Genomic DNA, 21,388 nt, shown 5'->3' on the forward strand with positions numbered 1-21,388 from the left:
TGTTAGACTCTTCCTACATTCCTTCCAAAGAGGCTCACTAATGTAGAAACCTACCATCATATCATCCTGCTAACATCTTTCCATGACTGCATATCTTACATGATCTTCTCCTCAAATTTGATGTTCAGATATCCTTTGGTTTCTACTTATTGTGAACTAAAGACCTTAGAAAGCCCACCCAGATTTTTTTTCTCTTGGCAATGAATCATTAAGCGCTGCTGTCTTGAAAGAATCATGTGTATGTGACTGTAAGATTGTATTCTGGCAGGCCTGGAGAGAGGTTTCATTTTAGGACATGTGCAAGGCAAGATATGTACATTTGCAAAGCTTTGTTGCTAAGATTCAGCCTGTAGAGAAGAACCTCCATTTGGTTTGTTAGTACTGCAGAACCTATCCTACTCCTTAGAATCTTTCTTTTGGAATTTTTTTTGACATAAAGCTTTGTTTTATGAGGACTCATCCATAAGGCTCTGTCACTTTTCACCTCTTGATCCTTTTTTTTTTTTTTTTTTTTCAAATTTAAAAAAAGGAAAAGAGAAGAGTGCTCTAGGAATGCATGGGACAAGGTGAAAATAGAAATATTAACCCACTGCTGGCAGAGAAATAGTGTTGTCCAAAAATAAAAGTGAACTGAAGTAATTTTTACAGCAAAGGAGAAAAATAATCTATAGACAAAAAGTGGAATCTCTTTAACAAATAAGATGGATGCCAGCTTAAAATAGTGCCAGCAATTCATACATAATACTGTAAACAAGAAGGATTTTGTAATCAAAAGAAAAAGTTGGGTCAAACAAAATTAAAACACTCAGACTGCTGGCATCATACTACTGTAATAAATCATTAAAAACTCTGAGAAATTCCAATCTAGATTTCATTAGGATAGTGCACAGAGATTGCTCTATTCAGAGGTTGTTTTCTACTTGATGGTGACATAACTGAGAAGCCATTACCTGTTCTAGAGTCTTGACCAAAAATTAAAAATTTGAAGTAGGCTATTAATTACACAGAATATATCTGGACTAGGTCTGGGTTTATTTGACAATTGAATTTCTGCAGTTTTAAAATGGCAAGAATGACAATGAAGTATTGATAATTATGGTGACATTTTAGCAATAGGATGTGGGATAATCTATGGGAGGTACTCTTTTTATATGAAACTTACTGCAGATGTGTTTGACTTTTAAGGTGAGTACCTGTTTTTTGTAATGTGTGCTTGGCATATTTTGCAAATGAAATACATTCATCAACTAGAATTTGTATAATCTTTTTCAAGATGTGTAATTTTGCTGTCTTGAGGGAAGTCCAGAACAACAGATAGGCAACCATGAAAGCTTTGCAACTGCCTGTTCATGGTTAGGTTCAGACCTGAAACTCAGGCAAGGTTTTATTGAGTTTTCAGCAAAACTCAGGCCAAGTTTGGGGTACTGGGGAAAGGAGTTATCATTCTGAGTGTAAACTTAGTTGTTTTAACCGAATTCAACCAGAAATGAAGCAGAAATCTCATGGTGTTGTATGAATTACATTTTCGTTTTCTCTTTATGCCCAGAACTCAAACTTGAGATGTAAACCCACACAAAACTATATTTGTAAAAAGATCATATGAAACTGTGGAAAAATTAAACTGTTGACCTTAGAATACTTTCTACCACTGTTAAAAGAAGTCAGGATAGCAGAAGGGAATACAGAACTCTGTCAATTGTATCACTGGTGAATAGAAATGTCAGTTAAATTATAATAAATTGGGAAGACCAGAAAATGTGGGCTTTAGAAAGATCTTACAAATTAAAGGGAAATTTCTGAATCTAAATGATATTTCAGCAGCCTGGGAGGCTGACTTTCTCTTGCATTTCACTGTGAACATGAACTCCTAGCCCTGTTAAAATCAGTGAGTGTTCAATGGGGCCAAGATCTTACTCTAAATATTCAAATTATATCCTTAATTGACATATCTAGATTCTTCATCAAGTTGACCTCTGGGAATAAAAGATGAAACAGGGTTAGTTCTCTACTGATTAAGTTGGCCCTGGTTTTCAGATTTTTTTTATTCTTTGTCTCCAGGAAACTCAATCAGTTCAGCAAAAAAGCAGGGTAAGAGGAGACATTTTAAGCAGAGGTCTTGTTCTTTGGCTGCCTGTTCATTCTCTGCACTTTCCTGACCTCAAATTTGATGAGCTGCATGGCCACTACTGCATCCTTGAAGCTGCAGTATACTCCAGGATCTTAATGCAGCCATCTGTGAGAAGGAAAGAGGAAAGAAAGGTCTGTTTAGCTGCGGAATCTCCTACTCTCACTTTCACATAGTTTCGGAGCAGTGGCATACAAGGGCACATAGAAGAGGTGAGCTCCATGTTCACCCTGTAAATCTTGCCCTTCACTCTGCCCTGTGCAACAGAACTGATCCAGTTCTGCTGAGGGGGGGAACCCCACATAGTAGCAGGATTTGCACCAACTTGAATGAAGGAAGATTCAGCACCCTTCAGTTCTACACTATTTCTAATAGCTATTTCTAATATACTTGCCCCTTTTAATAGTATTCTGTCCATACTTGTGATATTAATATTTTTCAGGATTCACTACTTAAAATTAGCTGAAGTAATTTAAAATGAAAATATTCTAGTGGTAAACCAAGTTGGCACTCAACACTTCTGGCATAAGAACTTCAATAATGGTTGGAGGAATGGGGCAGAAATGATTAGGAATGTAATTTTGTTGGAAACAGATTGGGTTTTCATTCAGGCACTTAGTAAACTCTTTCCAGAAATATCAGTAGCTGAATTTTGTTTTCCTGAGCAAGTTAATATCCCTGTTATATTTAAAGCCTGTGTCCTCAAATTCTTCTGTGTGATCTTGGCAGATTCTGACAGATGGTCTATAGAGTTCAGGTGTATTGGGCTCCACATGCATCCTGTCATGGGATTTTCATTTTAGCTTCACTTGTTTCTCTTTGTTTATGTTCCTGTCAGATTTTATTTTGTTACTTTTTTTTAAATTATTCATCTGAAGATGGGGCTGAAGATGCACAGAAAAGGTGCATAATTGAAACTACAGAGATTCTAAAAAGTAGCAACAGAATTTGTGGATTGTAGAGATTCCTAATACTTGACATATGAACAATTTTGTTTCTAACTGATTTGCATTTCTTGTTTCTTTTTATTGCACTATTTCATTTTAATATTATGGCAATGCAGTACAGTAGTCAAATTAAGTGCAAGATTCACCAAAGCTCTTCCTAACCAGTTTCAAAAAGACATTCAGAGAAACATGCAGGGCTATGAAAAATAATACATATTCTGCAAGTTTGTGGGGGGAAGGGCTAGCTAGCATACAAGTGTTCAGTTCAATTAAACCACTCACCTGTGTTGTCTAAACTACACACACACACACAGGCTGTTTTTGCTTGAAGTCCTATCCCTATGGTGGATCATGCAAAGTGTACTTGTGTACTAAGGGGGTGTGTTCTATTTCATGCGCATGTGTGTGCCTTTAAAACTAATAGCTATTTTATATGAGAATTAACAGAAAAGTGTAGACATTTTGGATGTAATCAGGGCCTCACTGTCACTCTGTCAGGATGTCACACTTTATTACTTACATCAGACTTTCCTGTATAACAATGTAGTGCAGGAGTCCAGAATCCATCTTTTTTTTTTTTTTTTTTGAGATCAGGTTTACTACATGTCCCCTGCTGCACCAAAGACGACATAGAAAGTCTCCTAAAGAAACAGCTCTCCTATGCTTTAGAGTAGTGGTTTTCAAACTTTTTAGGCAGCATACCCCTTTCCAAATAATGTAGTCTACTGCATACCCCCTTCTGAGATAGGGTCATAATATACTTGTGACTAGATTGCCAAGACTTACTAAATAAAACGTGTTGTGTGCCATTACAGAATTTTTCTCACATAGCCCAAGATGACAGCTCATGTACACCTAGGGTACATGGTCTTTAACTAGCTTTTAGGCAACTCTGGATGAGTAATAAGAATCTGCTGAAATGTAATTCAGGATGCAGAAAATCCCAGTTTGGTCTCTGACTGATTATCCACAGATAAATACACATAAAAATGAAAGAGTGCTTACTTCATTTTGCATGTTTTATCTTGTATATTAAAATACAGCAAGATGTATACTTGGGAAAAGTCTTCAGAATTTTTATTTTTTGCCAGAGTTGTAGGTTTGTGCAGCATTTCTGAAAGGCATAGATAGAGATAATCTCAATTCTCTTTGAGTTCTGATCAGTTTAAAGCATCTAAAGCTTATTTTTTCTCTCTGTTCCCTTCCTTGTCCCCAGTAAATTTTGAAAGAGAAGAACCTAAGGCTACGTCTACACTACAGGATAAATTCAAATTAGCTTAAACCGATTTTATAAAACAGATATTATAAAGTCGATTGTACGCGTCCACACTAGGCACATTAATTCGGTGGTGTGCGTCCGTGGTCGGAGGCTAGCGTTGATTTCTGCAGCAGTGCACTGTGGGTAGCTACTGTAAAATAATGAGGCCAATAACGTCGATTTGCGTCCACACTAACCCTAATCCGATATAGTAATATCAATTTTAGCATTACTCCTCTCGTTTTGTAGGAGTACAGAAATCGATTTAAAGAGCCCTTTAAATCGATATAAAGAGCAGTGTAGTGTGGACGGGTGTGGCGTTAAATCGATTTAACGCTGTTAAAATTGGTTTAACAGCATAGTGTAGACCAGGCCTAAGACTGACTGACTGTATTAGCACTGTCATTTCATTCATCTGAGTTTTAGGTCCAAGCACACAATCTGGTGTCAAATACCCCAAAGTTGTGAGCATACTGATTACTTTGCATTTCAAAAAAGTTTGGGTATAGTAGAGTAATTGCTTAATAACATCAGTGCTTTTCATTATCTCTGATGTAGTCATCTAATTGTTCTTAATGATACCTATTTCCCTTCCTAAGAATAATGGGCCAAATCCTCAGCTCATGTAAATTGGTGTAGCTCCATTGAAATCAATGCAGCTATACCAATTTACATGAGCTGAGGATCTGGGGAGGCTGCTTCATGTGCCCCTACCCCCATACCAACTTCTCAGTTCTTTATCCTTCTACTGTACCCCACTCTGAAATCCTCTAGGCCACTCTAAGCTTTGGCTTCTTCTCTTGCCACCCTTCCCTGTCTCCACTCCCCCTGAGACTATAAAACCCAGGCCTCAAGCTCCTTTGCTCCCAGAAAAGCCCCCTGCAAATTAGGGTTGACACCTCTGAGGTACAAAAAAATAGAACATCAGAATGATCCTGAACCCGTAAAACTGGACATCTGACAGTGTATACTGAGCACACTGACAGATTTCCTGGGAAAGCTGGTGTGTGCACTGAGCACCCTTACAGATTTCCCAGGACAGCTACCTCAAAAAAAGGATGATCCTGGGAGAACTTGGACAGGTGGCAACCCTACACTAATGTCACTTCAGTATCTTAGTACCTATTGGCTTTCCCCACTTCTCCCTAGCTGTTTGTGTTCTTGTCCATCTCCCTCCCTCTGAGGTGTGCCGGGTGAATGGGATCCTTCTTCCCTACCCCAAAACTCCTCAGAGGGAGGGCGATGAAAAGAGGGTAGAGAAATGTCCCATCAAGAAATGTCAGCTTGGAAGCTATGCTACATCATTAGGTGAGTGTGAGGACAGTATCTAAATTTCAAAAGATGTGGTTCTGTCACAGAATTTTGAATTTAAGAAGATTTGCAGTTGCTTTCTACTGTAGAAATTGTAGAAGGATATAACTAGATTAATACAAATCCGGGCTAATTAAAAATTTTTTTATAATAAATAGTTACCAGTATACGTAAAAAGCCTATTTTACTCCTTAAGACTTAGTTTAATGTATGGGTTCAATTCATACAACTTTTTAAAGGGACTAATCCTGCAAACCTTTATCACATGACTAGTCCTTACTATCAAATGTAATCTCCTTGAAGTAAATAGGTCTACTCAACTGAGTAAGCATTTGTGGTATCTGGCTCTAAATAAATATAAAACATAAAATCCACTTAACTAATAATAGTCTTCCAATGTTCCTTCTAGTTATTTGAATTTGCCTCATGTACATGAATGTTTTGGAAATTTTATATTGAAAGGAAGTTCATTAGTTAGCCTAAAATAAATGATCCTCTGGTAATTGGCAATCCACCCACATTCTGGAAAATAGTGACAGTTCCTGAAAGCATATAAAATACAGTTCATTGCTTGGATTGTGTCCTTTTAGAGCTGCAAAGAGTTTGTTTTTAAATTTCCTAAAATAAATAAAAAATATTTTTCTTAAGTACTCTACTGAAGTACATGTTGTTTTCTTGTAACCCTTAGTCTTGAATTTACTGAATTCCCCTTATACAAATGCTAGCATGTTGGAGGATATCTGCTAAAAACTGTAGAGCAGTGGGTTTCAATTTTTGCCATTTGCGGACTCCTAAAAAAATTTGAGGAGAGGTGTGAACCCCTCTGGAAATCTTTGACATAGTCTGCGGACCCCCAAAGGTCAATGAACCAGAGGGTTGAAATCCACTGCTGTAGAGTATTGTAAGAAATTTCAAATGTTTTAAACATTGGGGCTCACTGGTCAACATAATGGCAGATGAAATGTAACTTTGCCAATATGCGTTATAGTGATCAATCGGCTACTCTGTGCTGCTTATAAAAGCTATTGAGTTCTGAACTTGCACGCCTGCCCCCCCAATGAAAATGACAGTGATTTTTGAGGCTAGCTCAATGAAAATGTCCACAGAATTAGTTAAACAAGGTGGTGGGTGTGATGGGTTGGGTCACAGAGACCCTTTGGGACTGTCACCTGATGTGCTGAGACTACCTCTGAGCCTGTTTTACCTGCCAGCTTGCGACTTCAGAACCCTGTCTCATTGAGTCAGACACGCTAGCCTGATGTAAACACAGATCTTGAGTCTGACCCATGGCCCGAAAGCTGCAGACTTAACTGAAAACAGCTTAGCAAATGTTCCTGTCTCTATCACCCAGACACCCAGCTCCCAATGGGATCCAAACCCCAAATAAATCCATTTTACTCTGTATAAAGCTTATACAGGGTAAACTCATAAATTGTCCGCCCTCTATAAAACTGATAGAGACAGATGCACAGCTGTTTGCTCCCCTGGGTTTTAATTGCTTCCTCTGGGTTAATTAATAAGCAAAAGTGATTTTATTAAGTATAAAATGTTGGAACCACTTAAATCCTACTAATAACAGACAGAACAAAGTAAGGTACCAAGCAAAATAAAACAAAAAAGGCAAGTCTAAGCCTAATACAGTTAAACTCAATACAGGTAAATCTCACCCTCAGAGATGTTCCAATAAGCTTCTTTCACAGACTAGACTCCTTTCTATTCTGGGCCCAATCCTTTCCCTGGTACAGTCCTTGTTCCAGCTCAGGTGGCAGCTAGGGGATTTCTCATGACTACAGCCTCCTTTGTTCTATTTCATCCCCTTATATAGCTTTGGCACAAGGCAGGAATCTTTTGTCTCTCTTGGTCCCCACCCCTCTAAATGGAAAAGCACCGGGTTTTAAATGGATTCTAGTACCAGGCAATATGGTCACATGTCCTGTGAGACCCCAAGCCTCCATTCTTTCCACCTGACTTACAGGAACACAGGAAGGCTTACAAGTAAACAGAGCCATTTACAACCAATTGTCTTAGTTGATGGGAGCCATCAAGATTCCATACCACCATTAATGGCCCATACTTTGCATAATTACAATAGGACCTTAGTTATATTTCATATTTCTAGTTTCATATACAAGAATGATACATTTATACTAATAGGATGACCACCCTCAGTAGATTATAAGCTTTGTAATGATACCTTACAAGAGACCTTTTGCATGAAGCATATTCCAGTTTCATTATATTCATACTCATTAACATATTTTCATAAAATCGTAGAGTGCAACATCATAGTGGATACATTTAAAAAGAGAGAAACTATTACAGAAAATATGCTACTGATACTATCAATCACACATCCCCAAGTGGCATTTACTTTATCTAGTTTTGGTTACTTCTATAATGAAAACTCTGGACAATAATCTTTTTACTATCCTGAGGCACAAATCAGGATGGTATAGGGCACTATCCCAACACATGAGAAGATGCAGACCCTGTCTTGAAGAGCTTACAATTGTTGGGTGCGAAGGTTACAATAATTTATACATATTTTTCTAGAAAAGAGACAACTATGTCAGGAAATTATTATTCTTCAGAATTTCTTGTGCTATTGAGATGATAGAGTGCTCCACAAAGTTACTGGAATTTTGATTTTCTGTGTTTTGAGTGTTTTAATTGAAATGTCAATTTTGGCCTCGCTACCTTAAAAACAGTGTAGCAGGGGTTGGAAAGATCCACAGAAGGAGCAACAACAACAGGGTTAAAAATACAATCCTTACATATGAAGAGAAGACTGACAAAGCTTGGATTATTTATTCTGCAAAGCAGAAGGATCAGAGGGATGTTGGCTGTGATTGTGACAGGTATACTGAAAACTGATCAGTCTCTCTTTCCTATGTGGCCCCTTATGCTCATATTATTTGATCATTCTATGAAATTAATGTGCATCACACTTACAAAAATGAAATGGTACTTTACACAACTAGCGAACCTATAAATTTCACTAACACAGAAAGTCATCAAACCAAATCTCTGGCTGGATAATTTTATAACCACTAATATTAGTAGCTATTCCAGTTAAGATTATAAAAGTAATCAAATTATATGCTTCAAGGCATAATCTGATTGCTTATGGTAACCAGGAATAGATTTCCCTTCCCCATGTGCAGTATTGCACAAATAGCTGAATGCATTAGGGTGTCTTTTTCATCTTACCCTGAAGCCTCAGGTGTGGGTAGGACACTGGACTAAATAGATAAATGCACTGACCTGATATGGCAAATCTTATGTTCCTGATGTCACCTTAAGCAATTTCAGATGCCAAAATCTGCAGTCTTCAAAACAGATTGTATCTGCAAAAGCCAGCTGCAACACATTGGCTATCAGACTGGGATTCTCCCTTTTCCTTCTCTTCTGCTTAACAGTTTCAGATACCATGTGTATGTATACTTCTGTGTATAATGTGTGCGTGTGTGTGTGTACCTGTATTGAGAGAACATTTTCTCATGTAACAATTGTCATGTCTCCTAGTTTGACCTTCTAAAATACTAACAGCATAAATATTTCTTTACTGTATTAATAGCCATTGTTTGGGGGGTTATGGGAGCTCCTAGGTACCCAAAACTTTTGAAAATCAGGCACTTATTTAGGTGCTTAAATATGGAGTGAGCATAACTTGTCTTTAAGCACCCAATACTACCAATTGTACTGAGGTCCAATTTTAGAAAGCATCACTGAGAAACATGTACCTGATATTTTGCCTTTTTTTTTTTTTTTTTTGGTCTGTATTATGCATACAGCATGGGCTTCACTTTCATCTCCAAAATGTAACAACTTGGTCTCATTTTTAATTGCAAGATGGACCAATATGCTTTCTTAAAGTTGTATTTAACTAATCAAAAGTGAATAACGGAAATTTGTCATATCTCCTGTTGTTGTTTCCTTGGACTGTCATTGTATCTGATTGCATTAGTTCTTCCCACACATATAGTAAAGTGGTTTAAAGTCTTTAGAGGGAATGCTTGGTGGAATTGCAAAGTGGTGTTACTATCTAATATGTAAGTCTGTCACTATATCTCATTGGGTCACAGCTGAGAATGCCAGATTCAGGTCAAACTCCTGAAAAATAGAGCAGACTCACCCCAGAGTGGTGGTTATTCTATCATTAGATTATACCAAGCCAGTAACAAAAGTAAACTTCTGTTTTACCACATTTGTTAACAAGAAGTCAAAAATGCAATCTCCTTAGGCATTCCAGCCTTTGTCTCATCACCCAGACACTGGAGTTTATGATGAGTGGTTACTGAAAACCAATTTCATCAAATATAGAGTCCTTCCAATGTCAAGAGATCAGCCGCTTAGCCAGGTCAATCTATAACTCAGATCTTACCCAATAATCACACTGCTGTCAATCCTTGAGTAACTAAAATCTAAACCATTATCAATAAAATAAAAGATGGAAAGAGTTTGAAATGGTTAATAGATCATATGCATACAATAATTGCAAAGTCCTTATATCAGGTCTGTAGCAGTGATGTTATAGACTGCTGGCTTGTAAAGTCTCTGCTAACTCCCAAAAGATTGGAAGGTCCTCGGTCCATAGTGCAATATGCTCCTCTTAGTTGTAAATCCACAGTCCAGAGAATCAGGGCAGGAAAGAGGCAAAATGGAGATATCGCAGAGGTCTTTTATACCCTTTGCCAGATGCCTGTAGATTTACTAACTCAAATACAGCTCACAGCCTCAGTTTGTGGAAAGTTACTGGCCTAAGATGGAATCCAAAGTCACATGAGCATATCATATGTCCTTATATGCTTTGACTCTTAGAGGCAGCCATTGCCCATATCCGTGCTGAGGCATCCACAGGAAGACTTACTGGATGGGATGAATTTATTGTATGGCCCATTGTTAGTGAATTGTCCTTAATAGGCCATCAAGCTTGAATAGTCCATTCACAATGGCCTGGAGAGACTGGATATAAACTACCTTGTGGGTGTTACCCCAAGAACACACACATTTGAGATATATTTCAGAGGGGTAGCCATGTTAGTCTGTATCAGCAAAAACAACAAGGAGTCCTTGTGACACCTTAGAGACTAACAAATTTATTTGGGCATAAGCTTTCATGGGCTAAAACCCACTTCATCAGATGCATGGAGATATAGATACATAGCCAATATTCATAACTTCAGATACAGTGATGATACATGAATTTAAACAGGATAATCTTATTTAGCAAAAAATAACTTTTCCATTGACACCTTACATGGCACACTTTGCACAAGATCTGTTGCAATGTACAACAGTGGCAACATCGATGACACAAATGGTCGTATTTCAGTCATCAAAAAGTCATGAGTATCAGAATATTTGTCCTAAATATATTCTCTCTGGAGATCTTTTGGCTCCATTAGGAACTTGAAGGAGAGCCCTGCAATGGGTGGGAGAAGGGGAAACCAAGGCACCCATTTAACATTCACTGTTCACATAGTGTCCTCTTGATTTTGATAGGTTAAAATAGGAGCTGGGCCTGAGCTAGGATCTCACATTCTTTTCTCTCACGCTCCCTGTATAAAATTTTCAAGGGGATTCAGATTTGAATTTCTTAATATGAACCCACCACTTAGGGTTTGGTTCTGGTTTGAATCCAAAACTGGATGGGGTCTAATGTCTGAAAGAATGAGACTTGGATGTGTGCCTCAGTGACTGCATCTCACTAGAATGCTCATTCCTGTGAGTTTTCAATCATTTGAAGCCATTTTAGGTGCTTTTGAATCCAGACCTGAACTCTAGTCCTGGTTTGACCTCAAACCTAACCCCCCTAAAATAACCTAAAAGAATCTGTATCTGAACATCACCTCTCTGCCAGTCTCTAATTAAAACAACTAGTACTGACTGTAACAAACACAAGCTGATTTATATAATAATCTTTTAATGTGGTTTAACTTTCGTGCCTATGTCTGTGGCAATGAAATGATAATGGCTACAGGCTTTACAAATGCTAAGCAGTAGCAGATCATTCTATAGTCTGAATGAAGACTATTTCAGATGAAGAGAACAATATGGCATCGAAGTGTCCTATCATCAAGAGAAAAGGACACACACTTCAGCTCTTTACAGACACTGTTGTTATAGTTACTGTACTGTCTCTGGGTATGCCACTTCAAAATATTGTATTTATTTCCTTACATCATTTTATTTTGTTCTTCTAGGTCACTGGGATGCATTTTGTATGAGATGTGCTATCTGGATCATGCATTTACTGGACACAATTTTTTGTCTATTGTGCTAAAAATCGTGGAAGGCAACACACCTTGTCTTCCTGACAGATATCCAAGTAAACTGAACGCAGTCCTCCACAGGTTTGTTGTTCTCTGACTTATCATATATGTTCAATTATTTTCAAAATAATTGAGATAGCTTTCTTCCATTAACATTTCAGCATGCTGAACAAGAATCCTTCTCTGAGGCCATCTGCAGCAGAGATTCTAAAAATCCCCTACATTGATGAACAATTACAGGTATTTAAAGTGAAAAAGCAATAGACATACACTTAACATGCAAAATATGCATGGTGCAGAAATGCACTAATGTAGAAGAGCATTTGATGAGAAGAAATGAGTCAGAGAGGAGTCCATGCAAGTTTGAGATAGACATTTTCTTTACAAATGATGGTGGGAAAACAAAGCTCTGGTCACCACACCCTCTAGAAAGGGGACTGGGTGAGTAAGTCTGCTCAGCATGAAATTTTATAAGCAATAAAGAGAGCATTCATTTATATATTTCAAACTTCTGAGATCATTGGGGGTGAGAAGGTATGAGGATTCTCTACTCTGTTCCATTTGGCCAGTGGCCAAGAGGTATCCAAATATTTAATAAAAACAACACACTCTAGTAAACAACTTGCTTTTCTGTTTTGTAGTCTTGCTAAGGAGTATATTATTTCTAGGCTTTATGGGAAGAGGGACAGAAAAGTTGTTAAAATATTTTATATTGGGAAGATGTTGGGTCACTGCATTACTATAATTTGTTGATTTTGCTGCTGTTGTATTTTTTTTAGCAGAATGTCAAATGCAAATTCACAAATATGGCTCTGAAAGACAAGACATTTAATTGTCAGAAAGAAGCTGCTTGCATCGTTAATGCTGTGTAAGTACTGCAGTGTTTTTATTAGTAAAAAGTACTACAAGGGAAAGAGTTGCTAAATGCATTCATGTTTTAAACATTTATTTAAATTAAACTCATAAGACCAAATTTTTAAAAGGGATCTGCGCTAAAAAATGCGCACACTGATGTACACCTACACTTTTAAAGCGCTTTGAGATCTATGGTGAAAAGCACTGTATGAGAGCTAAGCATTCTTATTTCTATGTACAAACCCATAACAGCATGTACACATTGGTTAATTGTGCATACATACAGGGTATTTTTACATGCAAATATAGTACCTGTTGTATGTGTAATTAAATTATTCCTGCCCACAAATACAAGTTAATGCACATTTTTTACATGTGGTCCTCAGATTTGTACCTTTTTGAAAGAGTAGGTCATGATTTGAAGTATGTTATGATTCAGTTATGCATTGTGTAGTTTGTGACTACAGTAATATCAAAGCTTTTTTTCTACATGGTTTCAAACTGAAAACATAAACATTTAAACTAATATTCAGTATGCAGGCCTGTAATTATCATTGTAGTGGCCTTTTAACTATATTGAGAAATTAATAGTAATCATATTTATTGGATTTTACCTATCAGATAATTCTATGATATTAAAGATATTTAATTTAATAAGTATTAAACCACAATACTGCAATGATTAACACAAATTTCAGTGCTGATAATTTCATTCTGCCTTCTTACATTACCCCTGCAGTTTCAGTTAGATCTGGCATTCCACTTCACTTCTTGTCCCTAGATTTTGTGTCGCATTGCTTTGCACTATTAAACAGCTGATGTTTTCCTGCACAAAGGTGGCAGTAATTCACGGTTGGGTGAAGTGATGCACATTCCTTGTCTCTTACTTGCCTCCTAGTTTTTTGAGGCTTAATTAATTGTTTGTAAATTTCTTTGAGATCCTCAGATAACAGGCAATACAGAAGGGCAAGTTATTATTATCCTTTGTAATCGTATCACAAGCAATATAATACAAATCAAACAAATAGATGGACATAAACATTCATAAAATATTACAAGAAGCTCCCATTGCTTCATATTTATTACTTGATTTGTCATGGGACCTATGTAAGAGCAAATTCATAGCTCTTCAGAGGAGATATGTATGTTTGGTAGTGGAGAGTTATGCTCCCAAATGTGATTGGCACAACATGCAAGCAAGGTTTCAATGTCCAAAAAGTGTTTGAAATGTGTTAGCTGAAATACATACTGAAGCATAAAGTATTTGAAATATCAGGGATGCGATTTTCAATCCTGGCTTTCATTTTGTGGACACAATTTTTCACCTCCATTGAACTGCACACACCATTCTAAACTTAAATCGCACTTTTTCTTGCTTATTTATTTGGGGCCAGAAATTGTGGGTGCAGCTTATTATGGGAGCAATATTACACCTGAAAAATGGAAAATCAACCTCCAAATTTCAAAGTGTTTCCAGGATGGACTGATCACACCTGGAGACTACCATTGAAGGAATACAGTAAGCTCCAAAGGTGTTTCATTGGATCTGGTTTAAATATATTGAAACAGATGACCTTTCTAATTGACATTATATATGGACAGAATTGGCATATACAGAGAGAGAGAGTGCGTTTATTCTGTGGCCAGTAACCCCTTGCATCCATTCAGCACTGATGGGTCTGTGATCTTCCTGAACACGTTCTAAGTGTTAACAAGTTCTTTGCATGAATCTATAGAGAAATTCTTGATTTCTGTGACAAATAAGAATTTACTTTTTGATAAACCTTTCTATAAATATCCATTCCTTTTCCATGTGTCCTTATGCAGTAGAGCTCTTAAAACGCTCATTTCTAGGGAAAGGTGCATACAGTTTTGAAGATTTTCTCCTTGCATTTATGTTTGTTCCATATGAAAAGTCAGTTTCTCTTCGCAGTGGTGATCTCTGTTTTCAGAGGCCCAGAGTTCCCATAAAATGCAGCACAGTGCAGATAATCTGTTTTTGGCAGAGCTTAAAAATTTACCCTTAAGCTTTTCAAGTTAAAGGCAACTGTTTTTTTGTTTTTAAATAATCCTTATCATTAAATATAAACCCTCCCAGAAATGTGCTATATTCTGAGTCAGTTGGGTTAAGTCTTCAGAATATGTATGAAAATAATATGTCTGAATTTAATTACAATAATATTTAAAGGTTTTAAATAAAATTCAGATGAGATCAATAAAAATCTGTATTGCGATTGTTAAGCAAAATGCCAAAGAGACAGACAAAGTGTTGGAAAGTCTGGAAAGTGCTGTCATTCAAAAAGTCAAAGGACAACCATTTAAATTTGAAGGCAGTATAATCATAAATTGCTATAAGGTTGAAGCTGTATTTCAGTTTTGGAAGTCCCTACCAGGAGCTGCTCAATGTACATCCTTCTCAACTACTTTGTCATTCTGCATCTGTGTATTTTTTCTTTCCATGAATTGTTTATATATCAAGCCCAGCTTAGCTTTATGTTTTCTAATAAAAGTCCATAATAGTTTACTGCAGTTCTACCCAAGTCATAAATTTTAAATATTTAAATGAACATAAAGCTCTACAAATTCACTTTCAACTTGGAAGAAAAATGGCTTTGTTATCCCAGAGGCTTTTGTGTTATGAATCCCAGCTCTGTTATAATGCATAAGAAATATGTCTAAATTATTCATTCTTGAAGGATTTGTTCCAAATTGCTTAATAACTGAAATCTTCTTGTCTTTGTCTTCAGTGTCATGTTTCCCAATACCACTGAGATCCTTCTAATATTTTCTTCCATAGACAACATTTGAGAAATATGGTAAAAATATTTCTACCTGCATTGTAAACATTCTGAAGTTCCCCAGGGCCTATTATCTTGGGAAACAATGTGATTTATTGGGACATAAAATTAAGCTCTTAGATGATCAAAGTAGATGAAGACTTAGAAGCTAAATCTTGAATCTTGAGAGTAAGAGTAACAATTTGAAATGAATATTGCGCACCATAAATTCCAATACTCTAAACTTTTGGTTCACATGGGAAGTCATAATGTATGACTACAGTTGCATTCTTATAATCACTGTAGGCTGTAAAATAGTCTGCGATCTGTATAGTTTTTTCAAGTATAGCTCATGTATTGATCTCTTGTGTTTATGGAGTTGAGATCTGGAATAGGTGAGTTAGTAATTCAGACTTAGCTTTCCGGGGAGATCTATGAAAACCATTTGAGCCATGAAAAAACCACTACTATTCTGTGGGATCAGGAAGTGAATAACAGCAGACAGCATTTACAAGGAAGCAAATGACTATTATAAAATCTCATTAAAGGAGCATTAACATTTTCTTCTTTTATACTGGTTTAAAATTGATTTTTAAAAATTCTGGTTGGTATTGTTATTAGTTGCTTTAATTTTAAACTGAAAGGCAGAATTTCTGCTTGTGATATCTTGAATGAGTCAAGAGACTATAACTTTTGTAGGTGTGCTTCCATATTTATTATTGTATTAATAAAGTTGTCCTGGTATAATTCCCCACTCTGAACCGTAGCGTTCAAAAGATGGGGTACCAGCATGAATTCCTCTAAGCTCAATTACCAGCTTAGTACTTGTAGCGCTGCCACCAACCAGGAATTCCAGTGCCTGGTACACTCTGGTCCCCCCCAAAACCTTGCCCGGGGACCCCCAAGACCCAGACTCTCTGGATCTTAACACAAGGAAGTAAACGCTGTCCCTCACCGTTGCCTCTCCCAGGCTTCCCCTCCCTGGGTTACCCTGGAAGATCACTGTGATTCAAACTCCTTGAATCTTGAAACAGAGGAAAATCCACCTTCCCCCCTCCTTCTCTCTCCCCCTCCCAGACTCTCCCTGAGAGAGAAAGTAATCCTAACACACAGAGAAAATAACCTTTCTCTCCGCCTTCCCTCCTTTCTCCCCACCAATTCCCTGGTGGCTCCAGACCCAGTCCCCTGGGTTCTCAGCAGACTAAAAAAAACAATCAGGTTCTTAAACAAGAAAAGCTTTTAATTAAAGAGGGAAAAACAGTAAAAATTATTTTTGTAAATTTAAGATGGAATATGTTACAGGGTCTTTCAGCTATAGACACTGGGAATACCCTCCCAGCCTAAGTATACAAGTACAAATTAAAATCCTTTCAGCAAAATACAAATTTGAACTCCTCCCAGCCAAATACACATTTGCAAATAAAGAAAACAAACATAAGCCTAACTCGCCTTATCAACTAGTACTTACTATTTTGAATCTATAAGAATCTGTATCAGGGAGATTGGCGAGAAACCTGGTTGCACGTCTGGTCCCTCTCAGAACCCAGAGAGAACAACATCCAAAAACTAACAGCACACACACAAACTTCCCTCCCTCAAGATTTGAAAGTATCCTGTCCCCCCGATTGGTCCTCTGGTCAGGTGACAGCCAGGCTCACTGATCTTGTTAACCCTTTACAGGCAAAAGAGACATGAAGTACTTCTGTTCTATTAACTCTTAACTATCCGTTTATGACAAAAATACTGCTGAGAATTTCACTTTGTCTGTCCTCTTATGAAATATTTGAAATGGTTCATGCAAAATGTTCTGGGTTTATAGGTCTGTATTTTGCATAGTTTTATTATGAAAATAAGTCTGATATAACACTACTGTAAGTAAGCAAATCTCTGTTTAGTCCATTACATTACCTATGCTTTCCTCATTATTACACTCAGAATGTCAACATCTCTCAGCATCACAATGATGTAATTTTAAATATTGCTGTTTACATTTTTATATAAATAGAGGCTTGCATGCTTTTATTTTTAGGCAGAAAAAGATCCATTTACAAACTCTGCGGGAACTGTCTGAGGTGCAGAAAATGACTCCACGAGAGCGAATGAGGCTGCGGAAGTTAAATGCTGCAGATGAGAAAGCAAAGAAGCTTAAGTAAGATATATAACTAACACTGTATTTTCACCATGCATTCTTTCATCTGTGCAATTTGCCAGAAAAGCAAGAATGAAAACAGTTGACATATAGATACTATGCAGGTTCTTCAGCTACTGATGGGTGAATGGTGATTTTACATTAGTTAGATAACAATAATTGCTGAAGTGGGGGGAAAAGTCAGATCATTAGCCCAAAACTCTACTTCAGACACAGCCTTTTTTACTAAGTAAATGAGTAAGTAATTTTTGGATTGATTTCTATAAAAGGTGGGGTTTTTAAATCACTTGTTGAGGCCACTACTCTGACGAGGCAGCCACCTGGCTTTGACTAGCAGTCCAGGTTTGGAGGAAACCATCAGTCATTTTGGCCACTGGGATTTGTGTAGAGGGGCAGAAAATTAATAGTCCTAAAAGAAAAGATGTTAGGTAATGGCCTTAGTAAGTGAGCAGATACAATGGTGTTGGGCATGGTATAAAAACTCTAAGTAGAGAGTTATTCCTGAGACCATGATGTGTCATAATAGAGACTCTTTGAAATACAGTGAATACTCTTCATGAGAACATGAGGAGGACCTGAAGTGATGTTTGAATGCCAAGGCTCCACTATAAAATAAGGAAGAATTTATGATGTTGCTGATCTGCTTGATTTTTTTTCCCAGTAAAAAATTTCCAACTCTTTTTATCCGAAGTGGGGGGAAAAAAAAAAAGCATAGATGCACCACCTCCTTGAATTAGAGGTTAATATCCTCTTCAAAACAGTCTCTCAAAGTTCAGTCTAGATTAACTAATGTTTATTTTGTTACAATGGAGTGGTTAATTGTTTATGACCATTGGGATCAGCGTCTTAGTCTTGTCATGCCAAAGCAAGCATGCTTCTTAATTTAGTAATGACATCCAATTACAAGAAAGACTACAAACAAGTAAAATAGCTGAGGTATTAAATCCTAATTCGAAAAAATTTGGAATCAGCATTTGTTCGGTCTATTTGACATATATCAAAATTAGTGTAAGGGAAGGGTTAAAATTACAACTGGGATTGGAGATGATGATGCTGTGATATGGACAGGAATTCTCATACCAATAGAAATTGTTCTCCCTGGAAACACACTCACTCACTGTCTAACAGCTATTAGAATTTCACCATCTCTGCTACGACTTGTGGCTGTTGCTTAAAATCTTTGATGATCTTAACTATGAGAGGCCAATGTGCAAATGTATAGAAAAAATCATAAATAATAGATTACAGAAGTCACTTAGTATTTTGTAGATTGGGATTAGGAAACAATATAGAATGGCAGTTTTTTAATTCATGTTTCAGCAGATACATTTGTTTTATCTCTTCAGTAGCATAAAAGAGAGAGACATCTTCAAAACCCATTCATAATCATGAAATTAACACTGGCCTAGATTCAACTCTGGGATATCTGAGCACACTGTAGTACAAATGCACCAGGGAAAGAAAGAGGTATTACAAACAGGGCTGGCTCTAGGTTTTTTGCTGCCCCAAGCAAAATAAAATTTGGTTTCCCCCACCCCAGCCCTGGCCTCCCGCCCCCCACCCACACCCCCTGGCACCCTGGCCTTGGACTCACACACCCCCATGCTGCACCAGCTCTGGGCACCCCCTTCCCCCCATCAGTGCCCCCCCACACCCCCATGCTGCACCAGCCCTGGGCTCTGCCCCCTCCACCCACACCCCGTGCTACCCCCGCCCTGGGCTCTTCTCCCCACTCCCCCACCTGCACCCTCCTTCCGCCCCAGCCCTGGGTCACTGGTGACTTGCTCCCAGGGCAGGTCATTCAGCAGGAATTTTGGATGTGCACAAAACACAAACAGGATTGGTTCCCATATGGTTACAGAACTGCAGTAAAGTGGAACAATTTTCAGCTTGTGTGATTGGAGGATATCTGGATGCATATTATAAGACTGTCCTACATAAATGAGGAAAAGCTGAGGTGCCTTATTATTCTTTTGTTCCACTCTTTGTTTCTATGGGGAATTTGCCAATGCAGTATCACTGTCTTCCTTTTAAAAACAACAACAACAAAAAGGAAAAAGCAATGGCTGTTTGAAAATAGCAATTCCAGTCCTAAAAACCACTGGGAAGCATTTCTTGCTCAATTTTATCCTACTTTTTCTACAGCAAGTTACAGTGGATCAGTATATTTGATTGGGAGAAATGAAGTAACAGCTGCCCAAATTGAGCTTGAGCACTCCTGAATTTTGATGTGTTCAAATCTGGAAGGCAAGTGCTAGATTCCCTTTCTGAATATTAGCTAAATCTGGGAGGAAAAAAAAGTCAGTTTCTGCTTCCATGGCTCAGAAGTGGAAATCCTCCTAAGTGCCTGGTACTGTATCTAAAGCTGCCCAGCTCCAGTAGAGACTCCCTTCCCTTACTTTTCATTTTAAATTCTAGTGGGATCCACGTACCTCCCTTGCTAGGCTTCAGATAGAGAGGGGCACTGTCCTTTTAGTCCCTCCAGTTCCTTCTATGGGGGCTGCAATAGGGCCGGCTCCAGGCCCCAGCGCGCCAAGCGTGTGCTTGGGGCGGCATGCTGTGGGAGGGCGGCAGGCGGCTCCAGTGGACATCCCGCAGGTGGGTACGGCTGTGCCGCCATGCTTGGGGCGGTGAAATGGCTACAGCCGGCCCTGGGCTGCAAGGTGAGGTCACACTAGTATCCCTAATCCAGTCTGGGGATGTCTTCTGAAGGGGATATCTGGGCTAAAGCCTTCTACTCCTTGGGCACACATGTTCCCCATTCACAGTGCCATCCCGCTCTAGCAGTGAGCTCAAGCTGCAGCATGATGTTTAAGCTACCATACTCCCTCCCCCCTTTCCTGTTGGTAGAGGCCAAGGGAATGCTGGGAAATGTAGTTCTTTCCCTGCTCCAGGGCTAGTTCAATAGACAGAGAGCTAAGCAAGGAACTACAGGTCCCAGGGCCCCCTGTTGGTTCTCCGCTCACAGGCTGGATCCCTGCCAGCTGCTGCCCCTGCAAGTGGGCTGCCCCAAGCAGTTGCTTGCTTTGCTGGTGTCTAGAGCCGCCCCTGATTAGAAAGAGAGAATTCCATTTCAAGTGGGCTACCTGCAGTCAGCTAGTGCAGTTCCAAAAGTGAGTAAGAAGAGAGCATAGCCATGGAGCTCACAGGATTTGCCAAGTTAGCATATGCCTAATACAGTAACTCCTCATTTAAAGTCATCCCAGTTAATGTTCTTTCATTGTTACATTGCTGATCAATTAGGGAACATGCTCGTTTAAAGTTGTGTAATGCTCCCTTCTAACATTGTTTGGCAGCCACCTGCTTTGTCTATTGCTTGCAGGAAGAGCAGCCCGTTGCAGCTAGCTGGTGGGGGCTTGGAACCAGGGTGGATCGGCAGCCCCCCTATCAGCTCCCCGCTCCCCTAAGTTCCCTGTGCAGCAGCTGCCTGCAGTTCAGCTGTGTCCCTCCCCCCATTGCCATGTGCTGCTCCTGCCCTCCACCTTGGAGCTGCTCCCTGAGACTCCTGCTTGCTGTGCGGGAGGGAGGGAGGGAAGGAAGAGGGGGCTAATGTCAGGGTGTCCCCCTGCTCCTACATCCCGCTTACTCCATCTTCCATAGAGCAGGGGGGACACACCAGGGCTCAGGATGCAGGGAGCTTGCAGCAGCTGTGGTCTCAGCAAGCTGATCTAATTAACAAGGCAGTTTACTT

The 21,388-nt window shown here is 38.6% G+C and overlaps 1 protein-coding gene across 6 annotated transcripts in view; it reads left to right on the forward strand.

Moving 5' to 3' along the window:
* Positions 1-21,388, forward strand: part of NEK11 (NIMA related kinase 11) — a 172,227-nt gene that overhangs the window by 60,753 nt on the left and 90,086 nt on the right. For 5 of the 6 annotated variants that reach the window (XM_050938416.1, XM_050938421.1, XM_050938418.1 and 2 more), the window contains 4 exons: positions 11,848-11,997; positions 12,078-12,156; positions 12,696-12,784; positions 17,578-17,697. In XM_050938416.1, the coding sequence (XP_050794373.1) occupies positions 11,848-11,997; positions 12,078-12,156; positions 12,696-12,784; positions 17,578-17,697 (438 nt within the window). The remainder of the gene's footprint in view (positions 1-11,847; positions 11,998-12,077; positions 12,157-12,695; positions 12,785-17,577; positions 17,698-21,388) is intronic. The other variant, XM_050938417.1, reaches the window with a different exon arrangement.

The sequence above is a fragment of the Gopherus flavomarginatus genome, chromosome 2, assembly GCF_025201925.1.
Source record: "Gopherus flavomarginatus isolate rGopFla2 chromosome 2, rGopFla2.mat.asm, whole genome shotgun sequence".
NCBI classification, from domain to species: Eukaryota; Metazoa; Chordata; order Testudines; family Testudinidae; genus Gopherus; species Gopherus flavomarginatus.